Genomic DNA, 16,786 nt, shown 5'->3' with positions numbered 1-16,786 from the left:
GGGCAAAACACGTGGACGCAATGTGACCGGCTTTCCCACAATTATAGCATACGACCCCAGAAGAGTTCCTACTAAACTGCTCCCGGTCTTCCGTACACTTCTCACTAGTCCCCGGCTTACTTTCTGGCTTTTCCGGTGGACTTTCTCTGCCCTCTCGACTACCCTTCTGGTAGCTGTTACTCGGGGTAAACTTTGCTTTGTGTGTTAACGCCTACTCATCCGCTAACTTGGCAGTTGCGGCTAAGGTTTCTGCCTCTTTCTCATCTAGATAGGGCCTCATACCTTCAGGGACACAACTTTTAAAATACTCAATCAGTATTAGCTGTAGCAGTCTGTCATAATTCCCAGTGACCCCTTTCGAGGCGCACCAACGCTCACAATATATCTGCATCTCACGGGCAAACTCTAAATACATGCGGCCCCACTGCTTCCTCACATTCCGGAACCTTTGCCGGTATGCCTCCGGGACCAACTCATAAATCCTGAGTATAGCCTCTTTCACCACATCATACCTTTGGGCATCTTCTGCTGACAATGCTGAGTAAGCTTGTTGAGCCTTCCCCTTAAGTACTCTCTGAAGCAAAACAGCCCACTTATCCCTCGGCCAGTCCTGATTTGCAGCGACTTTTTCAACATGTAGAAAGTACCGATCAACATTGGCCTCCTCAAATGGGGGAACCAACCTAACCTCCTGGGTCACCTTGAACCCTCCACCTTGGTTCGGCATTTGGCCCCTCTCTAGCGTCATCCTTAACTTCTCCAGCTCAAACTCCCTTTCCTTCTGCTTCTCTCTCTCTTCCCGTTCTAGCTGCTGTACTCGGAACTCATGCTCGAGTCTTAATTTTTCCATCTGCAGCTGCACTGCCTCTCCACCAGGTTTGCTCATGGACACCACCTCCAGCTCCCCGTGGGGAAACGCACCTTTAGATACATAATGCTCAATGATAGCTCTGTGCATCTCCGCTCTCCTCATTGTCGGCTTCCCCTTAAAAAGATTCAGCCATTTTGCAACAGTTGCCAATTCTGATTTCCTGGCATCCTCTAATGCCTCCAAGGTTGGCGCCTTTAGAAATTACTCAATCTCCATTTCTGCTGTTTGCCTTCTTTTTTTCCTTTCGGGAATTTTAACCCAATCAATTTACCCAGTCCCAATTTTGGCGTTCACACTCCCGGACGAGATCCCCATTTACGTTACGTACCCCGTAACTGGGTTGCCAAACCAGCAGAAATGGAACGCTCGTTGGAGTCTGTGATTATTACGAACTAAGAAAGTTTTATTAAAGAAATAAGTAATATAGTACACTAACCGCAAGGATATAAATGTAACAGGTTAGCAATGATAATACACACATATACACAGAAATAGGGTAATAGGAATCAATCAAGCTGTATCGCAGTCTCGGGGTAAAATGATCAGTCTTACATGAAGCAGAGTTCAGTTCAGTTTAGTGCAGATCAAAGTAATCGCTGCTGTTGTACCGTTGGGGGGAGAGAGTGAGAGATTCAGTTGGTTTTAGGCAGACCTTTTGATTTCTTCTGATCCCGCTGTGGTCACTGACTGTGACCCCTCCATTCCGGATACGATCGTTCTTCCGCGATGAACCCGGCACCCAGGCAAGGGCGGACACACACCCCAGGTTCCCACCGATCGTACCTTTACACCCTGTGAGCCTCTGACCAATGCCCGCGAACCAGCCCTCCAAACTCCCACCAACGTGGGGGCACACTGCTCTTTCCAGGGTCTTGTGGCATGTCGTGCCTTAGCAAACCTGCTCTTTTTATCCCCCTGCTGGGGTATCACCTGTCCATCAAACTTCAAACAGTTCAGGTTCAAAGCAAAAGGTCTGTCAATATCTGAATTGTGTTTCTTTCTCATTAATCTCTCTCTTCTCTCTTATTAGCATTTTGAATGTTTCTCCATTTTCTTCCGTTACCTCTCTCATTAGCATCATCCATCCGGTAGCTCTGCTTGGTGTCACACATGACAGTGATAACACTTTTGCTCAAGTTGTATAGAGTACAAAGGTCTCAGTTGATGCTCCCATTGGAAAATTGAGAGAATACCCTTTTCACAGTACTATTTTTTTGAAAACACAATGTTATTCTGAGATCCATACTGCCCTATAAAATTTTTCCTCGTACTATTTTAAAGAAGAACAAGGGCTATTAGTTGCACCCTGAAAATTTATCTCTGGATTAGCAACGTTTAAAGAAAAAAGTTTTTTCAATTCATTATCATATAGATTTGGAAGTCTGCTGAGTACATATTGGTTGTCACATTTTTCCATGTTACAATTATGACTAAACTTTAAGATTACATCATTTACTGTAAGATGTTTCTGGGCAACACACATCTATGAACAGTGGTATAGGACTCTACATCTGTCTTTCCTTGAAGACATTTTGAAAATATCCATGGTTAAATGTCCTCCTTTGTCTCTTACAAATACATTCATAGTCTCTGATGAATAATGACCCAATGGAAGAGGAAGTTACAGATATCTGATAAAACAAAGTGAACTATTCCTGAACAAGGGAGTTTAATCACAAATGAGAAAATCTGCAGGTGCTGGAAATCCAAGCAATACACAAAATGCTGGAGAAAATCAGCCAGCCAAGCAGCATCTGTGAAAAAGAGTAAACAGCCCAAAAATTCGACTGGTTACTCTTTTCCGTAGATGCTGCTGAGTTCCTCCAGCATTTTGTGTGTGTGTAAGAAGGGAGTTTAATCTTTATTAGAGTACAATGTCCTGTTCCATACCGTCTGGCTGTTAATATAAAACCAAATTAGTAGTTGAAATGAAAATTCTGGTCAAGTAATTAGTGAAGTAGAGGAGAGATGTGATCTGAGCAGTTACTCGACCATTCAGGTGCATGGTTGTGTGATAGGTTTACCAATGGGCTCCAGAAATCTGAAACTTGCCCATTCTTGCTTGTAACTTTGTAGAATTTCCTGAGCTGTGTACTTACGGAAATGATTAAAACAAGAATAATGTGCACATCCACAACTCAAATCATACCTCAGTGTTCTCATTTACAAATCAATTTTCCCTATACTGCCACTCTCAAAAATACATAATCTATTGCCACTTGAGAAAATTCTCTAGGGAAAATAAATTGAAATAATCATTAATACTGCTTTGGGAAATCCATATGTGTTTCAATAATATATTTAAATGTTGTCTTTGTCTTCAATGTATCAACTACTCTCTACATAAGCATCTCATAACAGTACAAAATCCTTACACTTGAATGAAGGACATAGGAATAGAGCTAGGCTTTAGATTCCTTTATATTACTCTATTAAAAAGCTAGTACAACTGGGAAGTGTGAAATCTTAATTCCATCGGCAAATATAAAGCACTTAGATTATTTATTCCCTTTCTTTTAAAAAAAAGTGGTACAATTAGTCCACAAACCATTTTCACTTCAAATCCTCATATTAGGTATAATCCATTAATATTATTATGTATACCTCTCCTACTCCAATAGTGAAGTTGTAAGAATGGAATAAAGAAACAAAATGAACATTTTGTGCTTTTATGCAGTCCAAAGGTTAAGTGAATTTGAACAGTACTGATATAGTAATAGGTCATCTTGACTTCCATTGCTATAGAAATTATATTTCTGCTTTTTTTCTCTTTTATAGGAAAAGGCCTTAACTAATATGAAAATTACTGTCACTGAACTGGAATCTGCACTAGAGTAAGTACAACAATTAAAACAACAGAATTGCTATACAGACTTGTTCTTCTTCCTCTGTATAGAATGTATTTCTTTTCCAAAAAAAATCTTCATTTTTTAATAGTCTTTTGAACAACACTCTGAGTAACCGAGATCGGGAAATAAATTCCTTACGTCGTCAGCTTGATTCCAGTCGTAAGGAACTGGAGCAAATCGAACAATCTCGAGATAATGCTTTCAAAGAGAATCATTGCTTGCAAGATGACTTGGCTCAAATGACAAGAGAAAATCAGGTAAACTGAATTGAAATTGAAAACACTCAATAGATTTAGCATATTTGGAAAACTAAATAGACATGGGGTGCAAGCTACAACTGAGATTTAAAAGTGTCATGTAAGAATAATAATATAATAGTGGTCATATGGGACTTTAGTATGCTGGTAGACTGGGAATATCAGGTTGCTGCTGGAACCTAAGAAATTTGTAGAATGAAGAACATTTTTTTTTTCAAGGGAAAAGGCAAATCTAGATTTGAGGTCAGCGACAGCATAAAAGGAAAAGAAGGGGCATACAATTTTGCAAAATTTATTGGGAGGCTAGAAGGTTGGGAGCTTTTAAAAATCGACAGAAGGCGACTAAAGCATAAAATGCTGGAGGAACTCAGCAGACTTGGCAGCACCTATGGAGGGAAATAAACAGTTGACATTTTGGGCCAAGACCCTTCATCAGGACTTGGAATGAAGGGTGCAGCAGCCAGGATAAGATGGGAGAGTATAAGCTGGTGGGGGATGGGAGAGACTAGGTGGGAGGAGAGGGGGAATAATGTAAAAAGCTGAGAAGCAATAGGTGGAAGGGATAAGGGATTGAAGAAGAAGAAATCTACTAGGAGAGATAGGGCACCATGGAAGAAAGGGAGGGAGGTGAGGGACAGGGAAGGAGGAGAAAAGAGAGGGAGAACAAAAGTGTAACCAAAATGAAGGATGGAAAAAAAGAGAGAAGCTGGGAGGGGGTAATAGAAAGAGAGGAGTCATTCCTGAAGTTAGAGAAATCAATACCAATGTCATCGGATTGGAGGCAAACTAGTAAGGTGAAAATAAATCCAAAGGGTTTCTACAGTTATATGGCAAAAGGATAGTGAGGGATAAAAGTGGTCCCTTAGAGCAATGAACAGCTATGTGTGGAACCAAAAGAGAGGGGGGAGATTTTGAACAATTTCTTTTCTTCGGTATTCACTAAGGAGAAGGAAATTGAATTGTATAAGGTAAGGGAAACAGGTAGGGAAGTTATGGAAACTATGATGATTAAAGAGGAGGAAGTACTGGTGCTTTTAAGGAATATAAAAGTGGATGAATCTCCGGGTCCTGACAGGATATTCCCTAGGACCTTGAGGGCAATTAGTGTAGAAATAGCAGGGGCTCTGACAGAAATATTTCAAATGTGGTTGGAAACGGGGATGGTGCCGGAGGATTGGCTTATTGCTCATGTTGTTCCATTGTTTAAAAGAGGTTCTAAGAGTAAACCTAGCAATTATCGGTCTGTGAGTTTGACATCAGTGGTGGGTAAATTGATGGAAAGTATTCTTAGAGATGGTATATATAATTATCTGGATAGACAGGGTCTGATTAGGAACAGTCAACATGGATTTGTGTGTGGAAGGTCATGTTTGACAAATCTTATTGAATTTTTTGATGAGGTTACTAGGAACGTTGACGAGGGTAAAGCAGTGGATGTTGTCTATATGGACTTCAGTAAGGCCTTTGACAAGGTTCCACGCGGAAGGTTAGTTAGGAAGGTTCAATTGTTAGGTATTAATATTGAAGTAGTAAAATGGATTGAACAGTGGCTGGATGGGAGACGCCAGAGAGTACTGGTAGATAACTGAGATTGGAGGCCGGTGTCTAGTGGTGTGCCTCAGGGATCTGTACTGGGTCCAATGTTGTTGGTCATATGCATCAATGATCTGGATGATGGAGTGGTAAATTGGATTAGTAAGTATGCAGATGATACTAAGATAGGTGGTGTTGTGAATAATGAAGTAGGTTTTCAAAGCTTGCGGAGGGATTTGGGCCAGTTAGAAGAGTGGGCTGAAAGATGGCAGATGGTGTTTAATGCTGATAAATGTGAGGTGCTACATTTTGGTAGGACTAATCAAAATAGGACATACATGGTAAAGGTAGGGCATTGAAGAATGCAGTAGAACAGAGGGATCTAGGAATAATGGTGCGTAGTTCCCTGAAGGTGGAATCTCACGTGAATAGGGTGATGAAGAAAGCTTTTGTATGCTGGCCTTTATAAATCAGAGCATTGAGTATAGGAGTTGGGATGTAATGTTAAAATTGTACAAGGCATTGTTAAAGCCAAATTTGGAGTATTGTGTACAGTTCTGGTCACCGAATTATAGGAAAGATGTCAACAAAATAGAGTACAAAGAAGATTTACTAGTATGTTACCAGGATTTCAGCACCTAAGTTACAGAGAAAGGTTGAACAAGTTGGGTCTTTATTCTTTGGAGCGTAGAAGGTTGAGGGGGGACTTAATAGAGGTATTTAAAATTATGAGGGGGATAGAGTTGACGTGGATAGGCTTTTTCCATTGAGAGTAGGAGAGATTCAAACAAGAGAACATGAGAGGGGGCAAAGTTTAGGGGTAACATGAGGGGGAACTTCTTTACTCAGCAAGTGGTAGCTGTGTGTAACGAGCTTCCAGCAGAAGTGGTAGAGGCAGGTTCGATATTGTCACTTAAAGTAAAATTGGATAGCTGTCAGGAAAGGAATGGAGGGTTATGGGCTGAGTGCAGGTCTGTGGGACTAGGTGAGAGTAAGCGTTCGGCATGGACTAGAAGGGCCGAGGTGGCCTGTTTCCGACCTGTAATTGTTACATGGTTATAACTAGATGTGAGGTGTTGCTCCTCCTACTTGAGTCTGATAGCAGAAGAGGCCATGGACAGGCATGGGAATGGGAAGTTGAATTGAAATGGGTGGCCATCGGGAGATTTTGGTTATTGCAGCAGACAGAGTGAACGTGTTTGAGGCAATTCCCCGCTCCGTTGTGTATCACCTATGTAGAGGATGCCTCACTGGGAGAACCACTTACGATAGGTGATCCTGACAGACTTGCAAGGAAATTAAGGAGATGCAGGTGAGGACAGTATCAATGGCAGTGAAAGGGAAACCTGTTCTTTTTTTTATTTTCTTTAAAAAAAAAGAGATCTCAGATGCTCTAGAATGGGAAACCTCACCCTGAGAACAGATGTAGCAAAGATGGAGGAACTGAGAAAAGAGAATAGCATTTTTCCAAGTGACGGGACAGAAAGAGGTGTAGTCAATGTAACGGAGAGTCAGCAGGTTTGTAAAAGTTGTCAGTGGATAGTCTGTTTTTGGAGATGGAGGCAGAGAGATTGAGTGAGGGGGGAGAGGTGTCAGGAGGTGGATCAGATAATTTTGTAGACAGGGTGGAAGTTGGAGGCAAAATTGGCAGCCTCCGCTTGTGCAAGAAGCAACACCAATTCAGTTGTCATTGTAGCATAGAAAGAGTTGGAAAGCTTAGCCTTAAACATAGTCGACAAAAAGGCAGGAAAGGCTGAGGCCCTTGTGAGAGACGTTAGTGTAGCAAAGAAGGAGTTGGGGAGCATTATCATTGTAAGCATAGAACATGGATTGTTTCATGAGATAGTGAAGGGCAGGGAAAGTTGGAGCTCATGCAAGAATGCAACTAAAAAAGCAATAAGCGTGGTGAGATGAAATAGCCAAAAATATAAAAGCAAATAACAAAAGTTTGTTCACTTATGTGTAGTACTGTGCAAAGGTCTTGGGCATATGTAAAAAAAAATGGTGTAAAACCAAGATACTTTCAAAAACAATGAACTGAAAAACTTATAAATATCAAATGAATTACTATAAAGAGCAGTGAACAGTAAAAAAAAATACTAAAATCAATATTTGGTGTGACCACCCTTTACCTTTAAAACTGCATCAATTCTGTGAGGTACACTGTCATGCAGTTTCATAAGAAAATCAGCAGGTAGGTTGTTCCAAGCATCCTGGAGAACTTGCCACAGTTTTTCTACAAACTTTGGCTGTCTCACTTGCTTCTGTCTCTCCAGGAAATCCTACACAGCCTCGTTGATGTTGTGATTAGGGCTGTTTGGAGGCCATACCATCTGTGGCAGAATTCCTTGTTCTTTTCACTGAAGATAGTTCTTTATGACCTTGGCCGTGTGTTTGAGGTCATTGTCCTGCTTCAGAATGAATTTGGGACCAATCAGATGCCTCCCTGATGGTATTGTGTGATGGACGAGAATCTGCTTGTCCTTCTCAGCATTGAGGATTCCATTAGTTCTGACCAGATCACCAACTCCATTTGCAGAAATACAGCCCTAAACCTGCAGGGAACCTCTGCCATGCTTCACAACTGGCTGCACTCATCCATAGAGTGCTCTCCAGTTCTTCTACGGATAAGCTACCTCCTGTTTCAGCCAAAAATTCACATTTTTGAATTATCAGTTCAGAGCACTTGCCATTGTTGAGTACCCAGTCCTTGTTATTTTCTGCGTAGGTGAGGCTCTAGACTTTGTTCCCACTTCATAGGCATCGCTTTTGGGAGCAACTATTCCACGAATACCACTTCTGACAAGACTTCTCTGGACTGTAGAGGGTTGTACTTGGGTTCCAGTGGTCTCTGTGAGTTCAGTGCTGACAGCCACGCTGGATTTCTTCCAATTTAGAAGGGATATCAGTTTGATGTATCTCTTGTGTGCTGCACTATGTTTCAATGGCTGATCATTGCATTTCTAGTCCTCAACTTTGCCCATTTCTTTGTGCTTCTTTAGAAGAGCTTGGAATAGTACGTGTTTAAATTTCTGTTTGCCACGAAGTTTCTGCTTGGGGGAGACCTTGCTGATGCAGGATAACCACCTTGTGTCTTGTTGCTATGGTCACTCTTGCCATGGTGTAAGATTTGATGATTGGATCTTAAGATATAAGAGCAGAATTAGATCCTCTGGCCCATCGAGTCTGCTCCACCACTTCATCATGGTTGATCCAATTTTCGTCTCAGCCCCAGCCTCTTCCTTTTTCCCCACATCCTTTCATGCCCTGACAAATCAAGAATCCATCAACTTAAATATACTTAAAGACTTGACCTCCACAGCTGCCTGTTTCAAAGAATTCCACAGATTCACCACACTTTAGCTGAAGAAATTCCTTCTCATCTCCATTCTAAAGGACACCTCTTCATTTTGAGGCCTTGTCCTCTGGTCTTAGACTCTCCCACCAGAGGAAACATCCTCTCAACATTCACTCTATCAAGGCCTTTCACCATTCATTAGGTTTCAATGAAGTCACCCTTCATTCTTCTGAATTCTAGTTAATATAATCCCAGAGCCATCTGACACTCTTTATATGACAAGCCATTCTATCCTGGAATTATCTTCGTGAACCTCCTTTGAAACCTCTAAGATATCGGGCCAAGCCTGCTCATAATACTCCAAAGTGATGACTCAGCAGAAATTTATAAAGTTTCAACATTATGTCCTTGCTTTTATATTCTAGTCCTCTTGAAATGAATGCTAACGTTGCATTTGCCTTCCTCACCGCAGACTCAACCTGCAAATTAACCTTTAGGGAATCCTGCACAAGGACTCTCAAGTCCCTTGGCGTCTCAGTATTTTGTATTTTCTCTCCATTTAGATAGTAGTCAACCCTTTCATTTCTTCTACCAAAGTGCATGACCTTACATTTGCTGACAATGTATTCCATCTGCCATTCCTTTTCCCTTTCTGATTTGTAGTCCTTCTGTAGCCTCTACATCCTCAAACGTATCTGCCTCTCCACTTATCTTCATATCGTCGGCAAACTTACAACAAAGCCATCAATTCCATCATCCAAATTGTTGACATGTAATGTAAAAGGAATGGTCCCAATACAGACCCCCGTGGAACACCACTAGTCACCGTCAGCCAGTCAGAAAAGGCTCCCTTTATTCCCAATCATCCACTGCTTTATCTATGCTAGAATCTTTCCTGCAATACCTTGGGTTCATAGCTTATTAAGCAGCCTCATGTGCCACTTTGTCAAAAGACTTCTGAAAATTCAAGTACACAATATCCACTGATTCTCCTTTGTCTGTCCTGCTTGTAACTACTTCAAAGAATTCCAACAGATTTGTCAGGCAAGGTTTTCCCTTAAAGAAACCATGTTGACTACAGCCTATTTTATCTTGTGCCTCCAAGTACCCTGAGACCTCATCCTTAACAGTCAACTCCAACATCTTCCCAACCACTGAGGTCAGACTAACTGGCCTATAGTTTCCTTTCCTTTGCCTCTCTCCCTTCTTGCAATTTTCCAGTCTTGCGGAATCATTCCAGAATCTAGTGATTCTTGAAAGATCATCACTAATGCCTCCATAATCTCTTCAGTCACCTCTTTCAGAATTCTGGAGTGTACACCATCTGGTCCAGATGACTTAAATACCTTCACACACTTCATGCCCCCTGACACCTGGAACAGTTCTCAGCACCCCTCTTGTAATCCAGCATCAACCTGATTTTCCCAACCTACCTGCATATTGAAAACCCTTATGACTATTGTAACATTGCCCTTTTGACATGCATTTTCTGTCTCTCATTGTAATTTGTAGACCACATCCTCCCTACTGTTTTGGGGTCTGTATACAACTTTCAGGATCTTTTTACTCTTGCAGTTCCTTAGCTCTATCCACAATGATTTAACACCATCCGACCCTATGTCACTCATTTCTAATGATTTGATTTCATTTTTTTTTACCAACAGAACAATGCCGCCCCTCTGCCTTCCTGCCTGTCCTTTCAATACAGTGTGCATCTTTGGGCATTAAACTCCCAGCTATATCTTTCAGCCATGATTCTGTGATGCCTTCAACATCAAATCTGCCAAGCTGCAACTGTACTGCAGATTTAGCTACCTTATTCTGTTTACTGTGCGCATTCAGCTACACCTTCAGTCCTGTATTCATCCTTATCAATTTTGTCACACCATGTTCAACCTTTTGATTCCTAACTGTCTGAACTCTTACCAGCATCTGCCTCCATAATCTCTCCACCAACTGTTCTGGCACTCTGGTTCCCATCCTCCTGCAACTCCAGTTTAAACCCCACTGTGCAGCATTAACAAACCTTCCTGCTAGGATATTAGTTCCCAGGGGTGCAGTGCTAGCTGGAGCGTGTCCGGCACCTCTTTAAGAAAAAAGCTGAAATAAACAAGCTAATTAATTAGGTGCCACCCCGGGTGATTTGAGTATCTCAGAAACAGCTGATCTCCTGTGATTTTTAAGCACAACAGACTCTGGAGTTTACAAAGAATGGTGCCAAAAACAAACAAATCCAGTGAATGGATTTAACAAGATGTTTTCGCTTACAGAACAGCCACTTGCTGAATTTTTTTTGTTTGTTTTTGGCACCATTCTGTGTAAACTCCAGAGTCTGTTGTGCATAAAAATCCCAGGAGATCAGCCATTTCTGAGATATTCAAATCACCCTGGGCAGCACCTAATTAATTAGCTTGTTTCTTTCGGCTTTTTACTTAGAGGTGCCGGACGCGCTCCGGCTAGCAATGCATACCTGTTAGTTCCCCCTCCAGTTGAGGTGAAAACCATCCCTTCTGTACAGGTCCCACCTTCCCTGGAAGAGAGACCAATGATCCAAAAATCTTATGCCGTTCCTCCTACACCAACTCCTTAGCCACGTATTAAACTCTATAGTCTTCCTAGTTCTAGCTTCACTAGCAAATGGCACAGTAACTTAGTACTGCCCTTCAACTTAGTACTTAGCTCCCTGAACTCCCTGTGCAAAACCTCATCACTCAGCCTACCCATATCATTGGTACTTACGTGGACTACAATTTCAGACTGTTCACCCTCCCACAAGAATGCTGAGAACTTGATCCAAGATATCTCGGATCCTGGCAGCTGGGAGGGTACACACATCTGGGAATTTCGTTCACACTCATGGAACCTCCTGTCTGTTCCCCTAACTAATGAATTCCCTATCACCACAGTGTGCCTCTTCTTCCCCCTTCCCGTCTGAGTCACAGATGCAGACTCAGTGCCAGAGACCAGACCACTGTGACTTTCCTCTGTTAGGTCATTCTCTTCCCCCCCCCCCACCCCCCTTACGGTATCCAAAGTGATATAACTGTTGTTCCGGGGGATGGCCAAAGGGATGCTCTGCACTGGCTTCTTAACCCCTTTCCCCTTCCCCCTTCCTATCTGTCACCCCTTCAGCCTTTGAATGATCCAGAGTTCATCCAGTTCCAACTCTTAATTCCTTAATGCTGTTTGTTAGAAGCTGCAGCTGGATGCTTTTCTTGCAGTTGTAGTGGTCAGGGGTACTGGAGGCCTCCCTGCCTTCCCACATCTCTCAAGGGGAGCATTGCACTATCCTGCTTGTTATCTCTATCTAACTGAGCAGATATAAAGAAGAGAAAGAAAAAAGCTGAGCTTTTCTTTCCTTTGCTTTCTCTGAGTGAAGCCCCTCTTTGATGAAGCCTCAAGATCACCACTCTATGTCAACTCAGTCGATGGTTGCTGCACTTGCCCCACCTTCCTTTAATTTGCTCTTAATAATTAATCCCAAATGCTGATTGGCCGCTGGTCAAAGCTCTATGTTTGGAGGTTAAAACTGTCACGTCTTCCACGTGGTCACCATTTAGTTTGGTTGTCCTTTGCCCAGTTTCATTCCTTCTATGTCCGTTTCTGTATCAGTTAATCAGTTCAGTTCATTCAGCTCATGTTATTGGTCATTAGCATTCTATTTGTTATCTTAGTTTAATCATGCACAGGGCTATTACTTAATAATGTTACTTTCTTTAATGAATACAAACATTTCTCTGTAATATTTAATATTTCAGAAAATTAATGTTTGGAAATCTAAAGCTTGTGCCTTTCTACTGACATGCTAATGCAGAAGACAAAATATAAACATCTAAAACAAAATTTATGTTATAAAATACCAGGTGCCAAAGACCTTTACACAGTACTGTATGATGAGTTGGTTGTGTTGGCTTCGAGTTACCTTTAAAGTCCTAAGTGCCCCCTTCCCCCAGCTTGAGATGTTTAAATAAACTGGTCTCTCTAGAGGGAAGTGGTGTGTTGAACTTCTCATTTCCTCTTGAATATTTATTGAAACTTTATCCTAACTCAGCACGGTTATGTGCAAAGCATTTGTGCTGCTTTTGACTTCAAATCAAAATAGCATCCTTTTAGTAACCTGTCGTGATGGAGGCTATCAATGTCAGTGGATGGTGGGGTGGAAACAGGAAACTATAGTAATAAAATAAATTAGTGGACTTTAGTGTGGTGATGCTTGCTATCATTACACTCAGTAACACATTGGATTGTGTTCATGAGTGAGAGGAAACTAATCACTCTTAAGATCATCAATGATGTAATATAATGATCTGAATTCCCTTGTACATGGATGCCTACTTTAGACATATTCAGCTCCATAAAAATTCCTTGGAATAGTTGGAGTCTGCTAAGTTTGACCCATCAGAATGTATGCTGTTTCATTGCAGTCCAGCCTGGGTAATTTACCATATCAGAGATCACTCACAAACACAAGGCCTGGGAGGTGCCATTGCAATGCTGAGCTTTTTGGATTTTCATTGACCATTTAAATACAATAGCAGCAAATGGTTTTGTACTTGTATTTGCATAGATCCAGGGTACTCAGAATTTCATTTGAAATGTCTTGCTGGAAGCAATATTGTAATTGGTGTAACTTCAAACTTGAAACAATTAGTAACTGGGTTTCTCAAAATACTTCAAACATATTTGTTCTAGTTTTAGGAATAGTGAATAACTGATAATTTTGCACAATTTGTCTCTGCATTGAGCAGTTTATATCTCGTTAATAATCTACACCATCTTAGGCAATCAGCAGTGAACTCGAACAAGCTTTGCATGAAAAGGATGATTTCAAATCAAGAGTACATAATTACATCAATGAAGTGGCAAGAATAGAAAGCTTAATGGTTGCCAAGGTAAGAAGTAAAATGAAATGGGGAAAAAAATCCTATATTCAGCATAGATTTACCCGAGCGAAATTTGTGCAGTTAAATTTCTTCCAGAGATGTAATCAGTGAAATTTCAAAGGTTAAGGAGTATTTTCATTGAACTGACTTCAGAAATTTGAGGTGGAAAGGAATTTTGCAGCGTAAACACGAGGAATTCTGCAGATGCTGGAAATTCAAGCAACACACATCAAAGTTGCTGGTGAACGCAGCAGGCCAGGCAGCATCTCTAAGAAGGGGTACAGTCGATGTTTAGGGCCGAGACCCTTCATCAGGAATTTTGCAGGTTGAGTTGGACATAAGGAAGGCAAATACAATGTTAACCTTTATTTTGAGAGGACTAGAAGATAAAAGCAAGAATGAAGTGCTGAGGCATTGGAAGTCATTGGTCAGACCACATTTGGAGCATGATGACCTCATTTAAGTTAGGATTTCTTAGCATTGGAAAGAGTCTGGAGGAGGCTCATGACAATAATGCTGGGAATGAAAAGGTTAACGTACGAGGAGTGTTTGATGGTTCTGGGCCAGTACTTTCTCGAGTTTAGAAGAATGAGGGCAGATCTCATAGAAACTGACTGAATATTGAAAGGAAGTTGAGAGGATATTTTCAATAATGGAAGAGTCTAGAACCAAAGGACACAGCCTCAGAATACAGGAACATCCCATTAAGACAGAGTTGAGGAGGGATTTCTTAATCTAAACATGGTGAATCTGTGAAATTCATTGCCACAGATGACTGGAGCCCAACTCATTTTGTATATTTAAAGCAAAAGTTGGCAAGTTCATGATTAATAAAGGCATCAAATGTTACACCAGAGGGATAATACATCAGCTGTGATTGAACAATGTAGCAGACTTGATGGGCTGACTACCGTAATTCTGCTCCTATGTCTTATGGTTGAAACAGGTCTTTCTAGAAGAGACTTCAAGACATAGGGCGATAAAAGTTTGGAATGCTTTTCTGTAGGTAGCATTTATTGCTAGGTCAGTTATTAATTTAAAATTCAAACCAGCAGCCACCTTAAGTTTCTGTACTTTATAACTCGCACTTTTTCTGTTCCTTCACCTAATATGACATTTTAAACAGCTGTCTGATGTAGACTTCTCAAAGACCACAAGATATAGGGTTTATGATTTATGAAGGCCAGTGTGCCAAAAGCTTTCATTACAACCTTACAGATTTCTGCATTAATTTCCATCTGCCATTTTTCTAGCTGGTGCGGAACCCGCTGCAAGCGATAGTCTTCCTCACCGTCCACTACACCTGTGGTCTTGGTGTCATCTGCAAATTTGCTGATCCCGTTAACCACATTATCATCTAGATAGTTGGTATAGATGACAAACATCAATGAACCCAGCACCGATTCCTGCAGCACTCCACTAGTCACAGGCCTCCAGTCAGAGAGGTAACCATCTACTACCACTCTCTGGCTTCTCCCACAAAGCCAATGTCTAATCCAATTCCTCCAATTCTCCGGTACCTCACCTGTCACTAAGTATGATGTAAATATCTCTGCCAGGGCCCCTGAAATTTCTGCACTTGCAACCCACAGGGTCTGAGGGAACACCTTATAAGGCCCAGGGAATTAGTCCACTCTGAATTGCCTTAAGACAGCAGCACCACCTCCTCTGTAATCCGTATCAGGTCCATGATCTTGCTGCTGCTTTGCCTTACCTCTATAGACTCTGACTCCATCTCCCAAGTAAATAAAGATGCAAAAATTATATTTAAGATTTCCCTCAATCTCTTTTGGCTCCATGCATAGATTACCATTCTGATCTTACAGAAGACTAATTTTTGTACTTTGCTATCCTTTTGCTCTTAACATATCTGAGGGATCCCTTAGGATTCTCCTTCACCTTGTCTGCTATGACAATCTCATGCTGCCTTTTAGCCCCTTAAGTGTTCTGTTGCACTCCATAAGCACCTACCTGCCGAAACCTGCAATGCACCTCTTTTTCCTTAACTGGGGCCACAATATCTTTTGAAAATCAAGGTTGCCTACACCTATCTTTACCTTTTATTCTGACAGACACATCCGAGCTTTGTTCTCTCCAAAATTTCACTTTTGAAGGCCTCCCACTTACCAAGTACACATTGGCAAGAAAACAGCCTGTCCCGATTCACACTTGCCAGATCCTTTCTGATACTTTTAAAATAGGTCTTTCTCCAAATTAGAATCTCAACCCATGCACATGTCCTATCGTTTTGTATATTTACTTTGAAACTAATGGCATTGTGATCACTAGATGCAAAGTATTCACCTACACAAACTTCTCCCGCCTACCCTGCCTTATTCCCTAATAGCAAATCAAGTATCGCACACTCTGTAATTGGGACTTCTACGTACTCATTTAGAAAACTTTCCTAAACACACTTGACAAACTCCTGATCATACTTTTACAGTATGGGAGTCCCAGTTAATATGTGGAAAGTTAAAATCCCCTACTGTAACAACCTTGTGTTTCTTGCCACAGTCTGTGATCTCTTTACAAATTTGTTCCTCTAAGTCAGGGGTCCCCAATCTTTTTTGCACCGCGGACTGGTTTAATATTGACAATATACGCGCAGGTGTCCAACCTGGTGAGACGAAGGAGGGGCCGGGCCCGGGGTCACCCCATAGAGCCTGGAACCTCCAAGTGTTGCAAACTAATCCCTTTAACATGAAGTCTAACAGGAGGCGGATCAAATGGCCTGCAGCTAACATGACTTCACTGTGGAAGCAGTTTGATGAAAATGTTAACCAAATTCTGGAGGCAATGGCGAAGGGAGGGGTTGATTGGAAGCTGCAAGCCATGCCCAGTGGAGGTTGGTTGTAGGGGATTCGTAGCCCATTCTTTAGTTAGAGCCTTTAGCATTTTGGGCATCGAGGGAGAGAGGAAGAGGAGAGCCATCCGCAGTACCACCGATGCGGCAGAGAGGGCCTCAAGATGGCTGTGGCTCAAAGGAGGGGAGCCATGGAGTCATAAGTAGCTAGCCATCTGGACACAAGCTGGGGTCTGATCAGCCCCGGCTGGGTCACCTGGAGGAGGTTGTATGATGTTGAAAGACCCGA

General features: G+C 41.7%; 1 protein-coding gene across 6 annotated transcripts in view; it reads left to right on the top strand.

Moving 5' to 3' along the window:
- cep135 (centrosomal protein 135) overlaps positions 1-16,786 on the top strand; it is a 122,516-nt gene that overhangs the window by 82,970 nt on the left and 22,760 nt on the right. For 5 of the 6 annotated variants that reach the window (XM_072252683.1, XM_072252680.1, XM_072252684.1 and 2 more), the window contains 3 exons: positions 3,650-3,705; positions 3,809-3,977; positions 13,590-13,700. In XM_072252683.1, the coding sequence (XP_072108784.1) occupies positions 3,650-3,705; positions 3,809-3,977; positions 13,590-13,700 (336 nt within the window). The remainder of the gene's footprint in view (positions 1-3,649; positions 3,706-3,808; positions 3,978-13,589; positions 13,701-16,786) is intronic. The other variant, XM_072252681.1, reaches the window with a different exon arrangement.

Source organism: Mobula birostris, chromosome 3, assembly GCF_030028105.1.
Source record: "Mobula birostris isolate sMobBir1 chromosome 3, sMobBir1.hap1, whole genome shotgun sequence".
Lineage (NCBI taxonomy): Eukaryota > Metazoa > Chordata > Chondrichthyes > Myliobatiformes > Myliobatidae > Mobula > Mobula birostris.
This window is presented reverse-complemented; position numbering and strand designations above follow the sequence as displayed.